Below are 12,389 nucleotides of genomic sequence, written 5' to 3'. Positions count from 1 at the left end.
AATTCTTCCTCTGTATATTTATTCAACTCAAATAATATTTTTTTTCACAATTGTTGTGCCAAATTTCAGTAGTAAGTCAGACTTTGTGCAGGTTTAACTATATTACGAGCAATTTGAAAATTCTAAACTTCTTCGCGGATGAAAGAGTGACCCAGAAAAATTAATAACGGGCTTCTATTATTACCAACGTTTTGTGTTCAAATAAAAGTCATCAATACCTTTTAGTGCCTGTCATGCCTGTCAACTTAAAACGAAGTGGGCAAGGATTTATATACATTGTTTATTTGGTCAATAATGCGCAAAAATCATACTGAAAACACGTACTGACGTAAAGCCATAAAATTTATCAATTTACGTTTGTTTACTTTGAAAAATGGTTACCATGAAAATCATTAATAATAGCTAATGTCTTCTTCGATGACTGAGGAAGTTTCGAGTCAAAAACTATAAAACGTTCCTCAAGGTTAAAATATAATTGTCCGTAGCCAAATATGATCTTAGTCCTATCGTTGATAATACATCCTTGGTTTAACACTGGATCGTGGAGAGACTTAAGGAATATGTTATTAAAAAATGGCTAATTTAGACCATTTAGTCGAAATTTACATCATTTTCAGCGGTTTTGCGAAGGGAAGAATAATGTTGCATAACACCTGGTACGTATTTTGTTGAATATTTTTCTTAATATTATCCTCTCAGCTCACCTCCCACAACAAGGAGCCCAAACAGGAACAAGGAAGTTCTCTTTACGTGTTAACTATTATTATGGCTTGAAGCCAATTTCTATTCCTTAAATTAAGAATCTACATTTCCCTGCATCTCCTCAACGTATTTCTGCTTCCTATAACTACATAGGGTTTTCTTCACTCTGGAAAGAGGGTTCAGGAAATTTTTTACGGTAATTTTCTTTTAAACAGCTCACATAACCAGTTTTAATATTTACTTTTCTTACTGCTTTGTTTATTCTCTGTAAACCTCTGCATGATTATTTATTTATGAGATACTTATGGCACCAGTAAGATGTATATTTCTCCCTTTACCTCAAAAACAGGCAAAATGTTTTAATTTGTTGCAATCGCACAAGAAATTCCTTTAAATGATAAATACGTTTTTGAACGATTGAGGGGTGATTATTTGTCTGAGGGCGAGCGTTATGTTTTGATCCATTTTCCCCTTTTGGTCGCTGAACTGAACTTCCAAATGTGTATAGAACAACAGCATTAAAATTGGAGTCAGCCAATTTGGCAAAGCCATCTTCGCTTTTATCTTTCTTTACAGCTATTAAAAACTAAGATAATCTAACGCGACGTAGAGGTGTAGTATTTTTCTTTAAAGCATTATAAACTGTATACTCACACTGCTGATGATGTTGTGTTTTCGCAAATTTCAGGCAACAGATTAAGGTGAAAATACTGTGATAAGAGGATAAAATAGAGCATCATTGACACAGTAGAAGTTAGGCGCTAGAGAACTTTTGCATCTTAAGGGTAAGAGACGAACATAGTTGATGCACTGCCAGGAACATTTCTATTCCTTAAGAATCTCCGTTTACTCGCATCTCCTAAATATATTTCTGAATCCTCGGACTTTATAAGAGAAGTTTTTCTCGACTCTCGAATTAATGTTTACTGAATTGTTGACGGCAAAGTTGCTTAAATGGACCACATAATCATAATTACTTTTTCTTTTTATACTATCTAAACCTCTGCATGATTATTTCTTTACCTGTTAACCATACAGCCAACGTGGCTAAAATTTTGAGCCGGTCAAAATGTTGAATTTGTTGCAATCGGACAAGAAATTCTTTTAAATGGTAAATGGGTTTCTGAAAACTTGAAGGGTGATTATTTGTTAAAAGGTTAATCTTATGTTTGGATCGATTTCTCCTTTTTGTCACCGAACTAATTAGTAAAACAAGGCCTGGAAAAAACACTTCTAAATGTGAGTACAACATCAGTATCTAAATAGTAATAAAATCAGTCTCTAAATTGCAAAACTACTGCTGCATTTTAAAACAAACCAAACCATATTACATCATATTGTGGTGATAAAGGGTTGGAAGACACACCAGAAATTCTTAGGTGGTATGATTTGCGAGCAACCTACATCATAAATTTAAGGAACGAGAGGATAAAAGAACTTGAACACGTTAGATGACAAAAAAGAACCTGTCACATTTGCAGCGTCATTAACTTAAATGAACTTCACAGTCGCCGAATTGTTCGTGCATATCTGAGTGGTAAGTAATTAAAAATGTTTTGTTTTTTAAACATTTTGTTGCATTTCCGTAGACTTTTTCTGCAATTTACTTGGCCTGATCCTGAACTTAAATTCGAATTGTAGCTTCATCTCTGCACTCAAGTTTGTATGTCGTTCTCGAATAATGGAATCTTGTTTACTATGAATAATTAAACTGCATCACAAATCATCAATATTAACTCGAAGTCCCCAGTCTAAAATTATACAACAGTGCACAAATGGAATAGACAATTTGTTAATTAATTTTCATTAAATTTTCCTTAACTTATGTACGAGTGTATTTAGTTAGGCAATGGACAATGGAAAAATGAGAGGGATACGTTATCAAAACTCAAAACTTTTCGTACTCCTAAAAGCTGATTTTAAATTAGCTTCCGTAAGTTTGAAATCAAAATTTACCAATTTAGCCTAAAAGCTAATAATTTATACCGATAAAATTTGATTTTCAAATTAATGATATAAGTATCTTCGCCATTGGTTGGCGAACATTGCAAACAGATTAACTTTAACTTCGGGCCTGAATTTTGTTGAATTCATTGCTTGCGAGGAGCCAGAATAGAAATGATGATGTTCTTTTTTCATGTTAATCATTATACATTGGCTTAACGCAAATAATCGGTATCGTATCATAGTTATAATACCTTGATGAAAGAAAGCATTTTTAACTCGGTAACAATCAGGTGATTGAGGACCGCATTTCTTATATTTATCAGCTCCAGAGTTGCGTAGAGTAAGTTTAATTTGCTTAAATCTCAAAATAGGTTTTGGAAAATTTTTAACTAACTACGGCTGCTTTGCAACAGACTAGACCATCAATTTTAGGATTTAGTTTTCAAATATCACCCATGATTGCTATCCATAGAAGACCTGTGTATTTGTTTTAACACGATGATGGTCGAATTCTACTTCGTTTCTACTTTCTCTCCGCGGTTTTGAGGTTTTTCGGTGCCTTGAAAGGGATCAAATGAAAAAAATGTGCCAAATGTCGTGCGGGTACTTGCTTTATTCTGTGCAGAAGGCTGGAGTAGTCTTTCAGGCCATAAGAAATAAAAAATTGAGAGCGTTCATGTAAGTTTGGACAAGGACGTAATCACGAGGGTAACTTTGGATAAGTGATTGGAGACAACTCTTCACTCCATTGTTGATAACTGAGTTGAGATAAAGGTGATTTGAAATAAATAGTAAGAGAATAAGTTCTAAATTGCTTGACCGATTGTACTTCGTTTCTGCTTTGAGAAGTGGAATCATCAGGACTTAATTATCTTCAAGCTGCACAGGTGTTGTCAGTCGGTTATAATTTGCGTCCACGAGGCGCCTTTCCTACAATAGAAACCTCATAAGGAGGTTGGGGCAATTTCCATTCTCTAAGCTGATAAAAAATTAATGTCCTTAATGCATCAACATGTCAAATTCATAATATTTGGTCACGACACCATAGTTAAAACAATTTTATCAAGGACTTATCAAGGACTTATCTCGGACTCAAGTTTCAAGGCGCAAAGGCTATGCATTAAGAAACCAAGTTTCTTGGCAACGATTTGACGCAAAGTGCCGATCTAATTTCTGGAGGGCTTTTCTTAATTGTTTCTACACATTATTCTGAAATGTTTGAGGGCACTCGTTATTGAGCAGAGGCGAATTATATATCTTTTAGGCTTAAAGGATTCTGAGAGCTGATAATCAAGTCTCCTTGACGTTGGTGAGTGCGGGGGTTCTAAGGGATAATTGCGTTTTTATCGTCTATTGTCGTTGATATAAGAAAAAAAGTTTGTTCTCTATGCTAATACAAAGATAATCGAACGTGCTTTATCCGTGTATTGATACATTAAATTTAAAATTCCAAGCGTTTACGCCCAAACATATGGTGGAAAATATTTTATTGAGGACTTCAAATGAGCCAGCTCTCATCTTCTACCAACGCACCCTAAATTGTTCATCACAGCTTGGCACATACATGTAGCTGCAAAATGACAAATATTGATAACACAATCATTTCAAAGGTTTTCAGTCCTCTTTCAGGACGCAACTCTAAACTGATATTGGTATGAGACCACATCCAACTGGGAAAGAAAAAGTCTGTTGTGTTTATGAATAAGATTCCAACCTTGTTATATTTGCTTTCTCGAACTGAATAAAAAAAATGAAACTAAAAAATTAAAAACAAATTGCATCCAAACAAACAATTGACAATATGATTTTTTGCCTCTAAAGAACAACTTAGAGAGCCGTGTAAACGGTACAGAAATCATGTGAAGAGTTCGGACGTGTTTAACGTTAAAGATAGAGTCGAAATACTAAAGTTAGAATAGAATGGATAACGGATGTTTTATCTCATTTATCTTGGCTTTTAGATGCCGAAACGTGTACAATGAAAGGCAGTTTTGTTTCCCATAGGACATGCCTTTTAGATCTCTGTGTGTGCACGCCCCGCGAGCTCGAGTCTGGGACATTTCGATTAGCTTGAATTGTGTGGTAATAACTTTCTTTTTGCTCATTGTATTTTAGTTTTTGCGAGATTTCAAGTATAATGAATATATTGAGATTGATAGACGCTTGGAGGTTACGTTTGTATAAAACATTTCTCCGAAGCGGCGTAGATAGAATCGATTAATGTCAGCGTCTGTCCCGTTACGGGAAGTGATTCTGCGAATCAGACGAGGAATTCCTTTAAGTAAAAAATATGTCATTCGTGAGCTTGGAAGTCCGCATTGGACTCAAGATCTCGGCCACAGTTTTTCCCAATACGGACCGATCTAGGGTGGTGAATAACATTTTTATTTTTTTCTCTTAAACTTAACAAAATTCTTCCCAAGAAGAGTGAATAAGGGTGGTGAATAACATTTTTATTTTTTTCTCTTAAACTTAACAAAATTCTTCCCAAAAGAAATTGAATGATTTGGGGCTTTAATTACAGCAAGATCTTCCATAAACTGAAAATTTTTGAGCGAGTGAATGGTAGTTAAAATAGAGGTACTGCAAATTAAAGAGAGCTGCTGCTTCACCGAAACGACAGTGTTTTCTTCAACTTACGGAAAGTATTATTCACTCTCATCGACGATTAATTAATTATTAATTAATAAGGAAAGTAAAAGTAAGTCAATTCGATTTTTTTGTTATTTTTTATTTTGAGGTTATTTTGTTCACTACGAACAAATTGTTTGAAAGAATTCAGATATTATAAGAATGAAAATTCCATCGATTAATTCGATTGTGACCAAAATACCAAATATCCCACGTTTTCATCTTTTTGTGATGGATTAAAATTAACTACAGACTGTTTTTAGGCCGCTTGTCAACTAATTCAACGAGGCTTTTGCTCATACAAATTCCTTTCCAATATTTTTCTGTCAACCGAAGTGATTTGAGAGAGTAAAAAGAAAGGATTAATAAGTTATTTATCGGCTTGAGGTAGTGACCGACGTCTTTGCTTAAAAATACTGCCCAGCCGGAAAAAAGAGATATGTTTATGTAAAGTGACAACGAAAGCAGAGATGTACTCGGCGACTCACGAAAGCGTTACCGTTGCCCGTGGGCAGAGACAGGAAAATACGGACCGCGCAAAGAACCAATATTGCAGGATTCGTTATCGTGGCCTCTGAGAAAAAAATGAACCAGTTTATTGAACAAGCGGCACTGAAAGACGAAAAGAGAATTTCAATTGATAGTCTCTTGGAAGTATTATATATTATAGGGCATAGTTTTGCTGTTTGGATCTATTTTCTACCTTTGAATACTGAACTGTTTTGCTAATAAGTAAAGAAAACGCACACACACATTCTTAGATTTATTTCTTTCCCGAAAAATGTGGATTATTAACAGCAATTATGGATTGCTTTTGGTGAGTTTTCAAGCAACAAATTTTAATCAAAATTTGCATATACTGTGATTGTTATGTCTTGAGTTTTTTTTGAAAGACACCTCTTTTTTTCCCTTTAAAGGTAGACTGTCGTGAGGCAGGAATATAACATCTTTTAGGGAATGATCCTCGATATTTTCAAATTCAATAAAAGCGAAGAGTTATGTATTGGCTATTCCGAAATTTGAGATTCCTTTTCTTGGCTTCTACCATGGAATTTGTCACAGCTAATGATCAATGCAAGACAGAAGTAAACATACAAGGAATGGCTCTCAAACGCTCTGTCTTTAAAAGATGGTCAGTGGCGACTCCTCACCTTTGCGATGTCAAATGTGGACAAGAGATCGCGTGCCAAAGTTATAACTACAATCGAAAATACCAAATATGTGAACTAAATAACCGCACCAAGGAGGCGAGACCAGAGAATTTCCTTTCAGCCCCCTCTTGGTTTTACATCAGGCGATTGAACGGCAGAGGTAAGAATTCAGAAGTCTATGTGTCCCGCTGATTTTTGTTTCTCTAGATTTTCTCCTCACTTAGCCAACCTTGTTCCCTTTCATCTATAATTGAGAAATAAGAATAGGACGAAAACAAAACTTTTATTTTTACTGCAGCTCCTTTGGGTTCTATTCCTGAGTTACCGGCGATATCCTGTCTCGAAATAAAGGCGAGTGAAGGTAAAAACACCATCAGCGGCAAGTACTGGCTGGATCCAACAGGAACTGGGAAGGCAATATTGATTAACTGTGATATGGCTAGCGGGGGTAGGTCTTTACGAGTTAACTTAATTTTATACCACAAATTATATTAATGTTATTTTTATTTTTATCACTAATATTTGTTTGGTTTGGTTATATTTATCAGCTCCAGAGTTGCGTAGAGTAAGTTTAATTTGCTTAAATCTCAAAATAGGTTTTGGAAAATTTTTAACTAACTACGGCTGCTTTGCAACAGACTAGACCATCAATTTTAGGATTTAGTTTTCAAATATCACCCATGATTGCTATCCATAGAAGACCTGTGTATTTGTTATTTTTATTTTTATCACTAATATTTGTTTGGTTAATATCAGTTCTAGCGTGGATACCCTATTCACTTCGTTTTATTTTATTCTTTGCCTTTATTCTAATTTTTAGATATGGATGAATGTAAATATAACATCAGTGACTGCGATGTGAATGCAAACTGCACTAATACGTACGTTTCTTACAAATGCACTTGTAAAGCGGGATACACTGGCGATGGACACTCATGTTCAGGTACACTTAATTTCGTCATCCAAGATGACCATGAATGTGTTTCTCCATCAACTGTTTTAGCTCACCGCTATGCGGAGTCTTCTCATGATGCTGAGTTCAGCTACCGATTAAAGCAAATTTATAGCGTTGACGTAGTTGATGAATGCAGGAATACATCAAGGTTATATCAAACACTTGCATTGGAGGCAAAAGGAAACATGCATAACGCTGTGTTTGTAGATATTTTTTTGGAGTGAAGCGATTCTAAAAACGTCTGTGACATTAATACGAAACAAACCAAAAAAAGTCATCGTCCACATCACTGCCAAGAAATCGCCACCATCATCCACCATCATCCACCATCATCACTTTGATCATCATCATTACAAACACTTTTGTTTACATATATATATCGATGAATGCAACGAAAAATCCATGTTTGTGACGTGAATGAAAAGTGCACTAATACCAATGGCTTTCATAACTACACTGCACGGATGGATTATTACTGGAATTTCCAATTCTTTAAAGTTCAAAGAATAGGCTGATCACTGCATAAGAATATACTTCTGTTCCTCGCGCAACTGCAGTTCTAAGGAATGCTAGATTGAGGATCGAAAAGCGTTGAGAATAGCTTAGACATCTGAAGCAACAAATTGTTTATAAAAGTGGAAATTGTGGGTTCCCATTTTTTTTATTACATGCACAGTATTTACTAAGTGAAAGATATGACTGCAACAGAAGTACTAGTTAGGTGACAGCTGAGTAACACTTGAGCCCAATTTTTCTTCTGCCCATTTTTTTTCTTTCTATTTAATTTCCTTTTTTACATCGCATGTACTTGTAGATGTCGATGAATGCAGCAATGGAGACCATGTTTGTGACGAGAATGCAAACTGCACCAACAGCAAAGGCTCTCACTTTTGTACCTGCATGGAGGGATATACTGGGAACGGAAAATCATGCCAAGGTACATTATTAAATTAGCACACGAGCTTTAGCCCATTTCCGAGTGTTACTTCTCTCCGACAAGGCAAATAGGCTCGCATTTGCACGACTCGCTAGAATAGCTCTAGCATCAAACAGAATAATTTTTCTCAAGTAAGCCATGCTTATTCCCGTGGATATCGCCACCATCTCCAGTTTCTATTTCGTGAATCAGAAACCTTTATTCTATTTTTTTATGATATATTTCAGGCAGTTACGCTACTGAGAAGCTAAGAGTCTTTGTGTGCATTTTAGCGGCAAAATAGTTTCTCACTTCCTCTGTGAAAGCGACTGGTACTGGTTGAGCTCCACGCTGGCGTCCAGATTTTGAACAAAGGAGTCGCCGTCAAACCAAAATTTACCATACATAATGTTAAAAACGAGGTTTCCTTTTCTTTATGCAAGTACCAGCCTTGATACAAAAACAGTTTTATACAAAACACTTGCCTCGATTCGCCATTTTGAAAGCTGTATGTTGATTCGTTGTCTTCCTCCTCAGCACATTTTGCAGTTTTTCCAAAATTTTCCGCGGGTTTTTTCTTTGCCTTTGGCAACTTTGCTCATTATTGTGTTGTCCTCTTTGACGTTCCACTTAGCGATCAAGATAAAAAAAAAAAAAAAAAAAAAACCTGTCTGCAATGGGTTTCTCTTCCTAGGAAATCTTGATCCATTGTCAGTGACGCTTGGAGGTTGCGTTGTCCTATTGGTATAGGAGGCGAGATAATCTCCTGGCGTGGGGCAACTTATTTGCGAACCCTTATGAGCTAAAATCTCGCATTTGAGTTTGGGAGGAATACAACCACTTTGAGCGAATTTATAGGGTTATATATGACCGATTTTTGTCAAATTTCGCCAAAATATCCGAGGAATAATTGATTGATGCCTGGTGAATGAGACTGTGCAGCCAATTAGCTCGTGCCGCAGCGTCTCATACCCGATAAATTCAAAAGAAGAACCTTGAGTCGTTTCACGCCTTACCTACTCCTGACTCTTCCTTTAAAGAAAAGTCGCTTAAATTTTATTTTCATTGTAAACTACATTTTTAAGCTTCCTTCTGAGATAGAGTTGCTAGGATTTTTAGTGAAACTTGCGCGTCAACGAATTTTTTCCCGAAGGACGCTCGCGAAGGTGGGAAGTAACCTTAATGCTAAGGACCTCTTAGGTAATGTTCCTGATTTTTAAAAGAACAATTTTGGTGGCTGATGCATTGATATTCTGTTTTAGATTTAACCTTATAACAATGATTGAAAAAAGCATGAATATAAAATCGCTCGTTTGGCTCTGAACCTGTGCACAGGATATGTAAGTGATTCTCCATGGCGCAACGTTTTGTTGACGCTTAAGATATATTTGCGTGAAAAAATGTTAAAAATTATTATCATCAAGTTTAAATAATCAAGATACTACGAGTGCCCTGATTGGTCAAAAAACAATCGTTGATTGCACTTGTAAATCCATGGAAAATTGAAGTTTATGTTACTACAGTAACTTTCACTTTCTATCGGTTTAAAAGAGTAGTAAACGTTTCCAGATGTTGGGAAACAATTCGAAAAATAAAGTAAATAAATCAACTCCAGCTCGGAATTACAAACTTTTCTTGTGTTCTCACAAAATCCCGCGTGGGTTATCTCGCCAGTAGACCGATAGAAAGAGCGATGAATAAAGGGGGTAAGGTTCTAAAGAAACTGTGGTACTGCGTCTGAGGTTTACGGTCAAGTCGCCCGAAAGTCATCTCGCCCGAAGTCATGTCGCCCGAAACCAGAGTCATGTTGCCCGAAATTCATAGTCATGTCGACCAAAATACTAGGTCATGTCGCCCGAAATTTCATCGAGTGTTTAAACTCGAAGAAAAGTAGCATCTTAAGCAAATTGCAGGGAATAAAGTCGTAAAATGTTGACTCGTGAAACTCAGGTTGTTCGTTTCGCTGTCGTCCGATATCACGGAGATAGTAATCCTAAAATAGAACACACCATCTTGAATACAGCACGTGCTCAAGAATCATCACATGGTTGCCAAGCAAGATTTTGACGTTTCGGTAAATTCAGACATGCATTAATACAAACACATTTATCGCTAGCAACTAAACCTAGTTACATGCGAGGACGTGTGGGTTGTCCAAGTGACACCCGCCCCTTGAAAACAAATTTAAATGCCCACTTAAGGTAAGTTCGTTATTAAAAAAAAAAAATACCTATTACATATCTGTCTTTTTCTTTATCGTGATAAAATAAACTATTCCTTTCAAACTGGAATAATAATAATAATAATAATAACAATAATAAAAATAAAATTAATATCATTACTTTCCTAAATGCAAGCAAAACTAAAGAAAACTAATCTGTACGAACTGGTCCATGTACTAAGCGAGAGCATGATTTAAGGAGTCGCCTACTTGAAATGTTATTCGCGGTGTAGCCCTCCCAGTAGCCAAAGATTCTTGCTTGAAGTGCGCGATATTTTTTACGCTGGATCCTTTGCATTTTTCTGACGTTGACGAGTCTAACTTGGACAGTGCACACAGAGGACTCTCGGTGGAGCAGCTGAATCAGTAGATAGAAATTAAAGGCGGATACTCTGGAGAAAGGTCTGCAAAGCAAAAATAAAACCGCATTTTTATCGTAAACTTGTTTAAGGAAAAAAACGTTTAAGATAAGACTTGGGCTAGAAAGGTTAAAATTATTTCAGGGACAAACAGTGGACTCAAAATTTCCGTACCTTGGGTGAAGTCAGTTCTTGTGCTCTCGGCAGCGGGGACCTGGTCACTTGGGTTCGATGCCGCAAGAGAACATGCAACGCACAACCAATCTATTCTTCCTCTGATTATTGCCAAACGGTAGATGGCTTGGTCGATAACAGTCCCGCTGATACGATGCTACCAAAAGCCGCAATCATCGCACTGAAGGGCTTGCTGGCTTGGTCGAACTTCATTTCCGCACTCGATACAGGGATGAAGGTTCATTGTATAATTGATTATCTTGGAATGAGGTGGCTGTTATTAATTTACCCTTTTATATATGGATCAAACTTTACATGCGACCGGCTGAGGAAACAAGGAACAACTGAACAAGTCGCGATAATTTACGCCGCGTCTGATCCTAAGGGGAATGATGCTAACACGCTTTGTTCGCGTGGTTAACAATAAACAAAAAAAAACCGCTGTAAAAGTTTCAGGTTGTTTTTTATACGACAAATCAAACTAAGAGAACTTGATGTATTTTTCTGATATATGCGAAAAATTCTGATAAATGAAAGTGTTCCGCTCATAATTATTAGAATCTGTAGAATGGGCAGTTAAGTTCATAGCAACGAACAACGGTGAAATGAACAGCGATATTTGAGTCTGTTTTACTTCATATTCGCATAGATTAGCGGACGAAAACATTTTACGAGTTTAATCCTTGCGATTGTTACTTTTCTTCAATCTGTACTGTAGAATGAGCAGTTCACTTCATAGCAACGATTAAGGCTGAAATGAACAGTGATATTTGAGTCTTTGTTTGACTTCATATTTGCATAGGTTAGCGGACGAAAACATTTTACGAGTTTATTCCTTGCGATTGTTACTTTTCTTCAAGATTAAACACTCTATAAAATTTCGGGCGACATGACTATGAATTTCGGGCAACATGACTCTGGTTCTGGGCGACATGACTTGGGGCGAGATGACTTTCGGGCGACTTTACCAGTTACTGCGTCGGTGGGAGAGTATAACAGAGTAATTTAGTATTATAAACTGAGTTGTCAACGTAAATTGGCCACCGTAAAGAGTTTTAAAGCTAACACTCGAAACGTCAGCTTCGTAATTCTTTACGGTGGCCAATTTACATTATCAACTCAGTTGATGAAACCAAATTATCTCACTAATCAGATTCATGACAAAAGCGAAAATATAATATTAAAAAAAGGGAATTCCAGTTGAGATACAAACAACTCAGGCTTTGATGGGCGATTAAAGTAAGAGAAAACAACTCTTTATAATGCTATCGTTTCATTTTAGCTCCTTTGTACATCATCATTGTCCAACGCAAATCCTTCTTTAAAATTTACT

The 12,389-nt window shown here is 36.3% G+C and overlaps 1 protein-coding gene and 1 long non-coding RNA gene across 3 annotated transcripts; both read left to right on the top strand.

Moving 5' to 3' along the window:
* The first annotated feature begins 814 nt into the window (after window positions 1–814).
* On the top strand, window positions 815–6,232 carry LOC136280935 (uncharacterized). Its single transcript, XR_010717478.1, has 3 exons — window positions 815–898; window positions 1,391–1,487; window positions 6,198–6,232. It is a non-coding gene; the product is annotated as an uncharacterized lncRNA (long non-coding RNA).
* A 4-nt stretch (window positions 6,233–6,236) lies between these two features.
* On the top strand, window positions 6,237–8,678 carry LOC136280930 (uncharacterized). 2 transcript variants are annotated; one of them, XM_066166800.1, is made up of 5 exons: window positions 6,237–6,591; window positions 6,730–6,879; window positions 7,342–7,374; window positions 8,201–8,323; window positions 8,551–8,678. In XM_066166800.1, exons 1-5 carry the CDS (start codon window positions 6,279–6,281, stop codon window positions 8,604–8,606), a joined length of 675 nt encoding a protein of 224 aa, XP_066022897.1. In that variant the 5' UTR covers window positions 6,237–6,278; the 3' UTR covers window positions 8,607–8,678. The 2 variants fall into 2 exon arrangements, with proteins under 2 accessions (XP_066022897.1, XP_066022896.1); XM_066166799.1 differs by having other exon boundaries at window positions 7,252–7,374.
* The last annotated feature ends 3,711 nt before the right edge of the window (window positions 8,679–12,389 follow it).

This window comes from Pocillopora verrucosa, chromosome 5 (assembly GCF_036669915.1).
Source record: "Pocillopora verrucosa isolate sample1 chromosome 5, ASM3666991v2, whole genome shotgun sequence".
NCBI lineage: Eukaryota > Metazoa > Cnidaria > Anthozoa > Scleractinia > Pocilloporidae > Pocillopora > Pocillopora verrucosa.
This window is presented reverse-complemented; position numbering and strand designations above follow the sequence as displayed.

Bases quoted from the DNA above. Each gene is read 5' to 3' on its own strand.
- LOC136280930 (XM_066166799.1), top strand. From the start codon at position 6,279: ATGTATTGGCTATTCCGAAATTTGAGATTCCTTTTCTTGGCTTCTACC. The intron at 6,880-7,251 runs GTAGGTCTTTAC...TCTAATTTTTAG, and splicing joins CTGTGATATGGCTAGCGGGG to ATATGGATGAATGTAAATAT. The intron at 8,324-8,550 runs GTACATTATTAA...GATATATTTCAG, and splicing joins GAACGGAAAATCATGCCAAG to GCAGTTACGCTACTGAGAAG.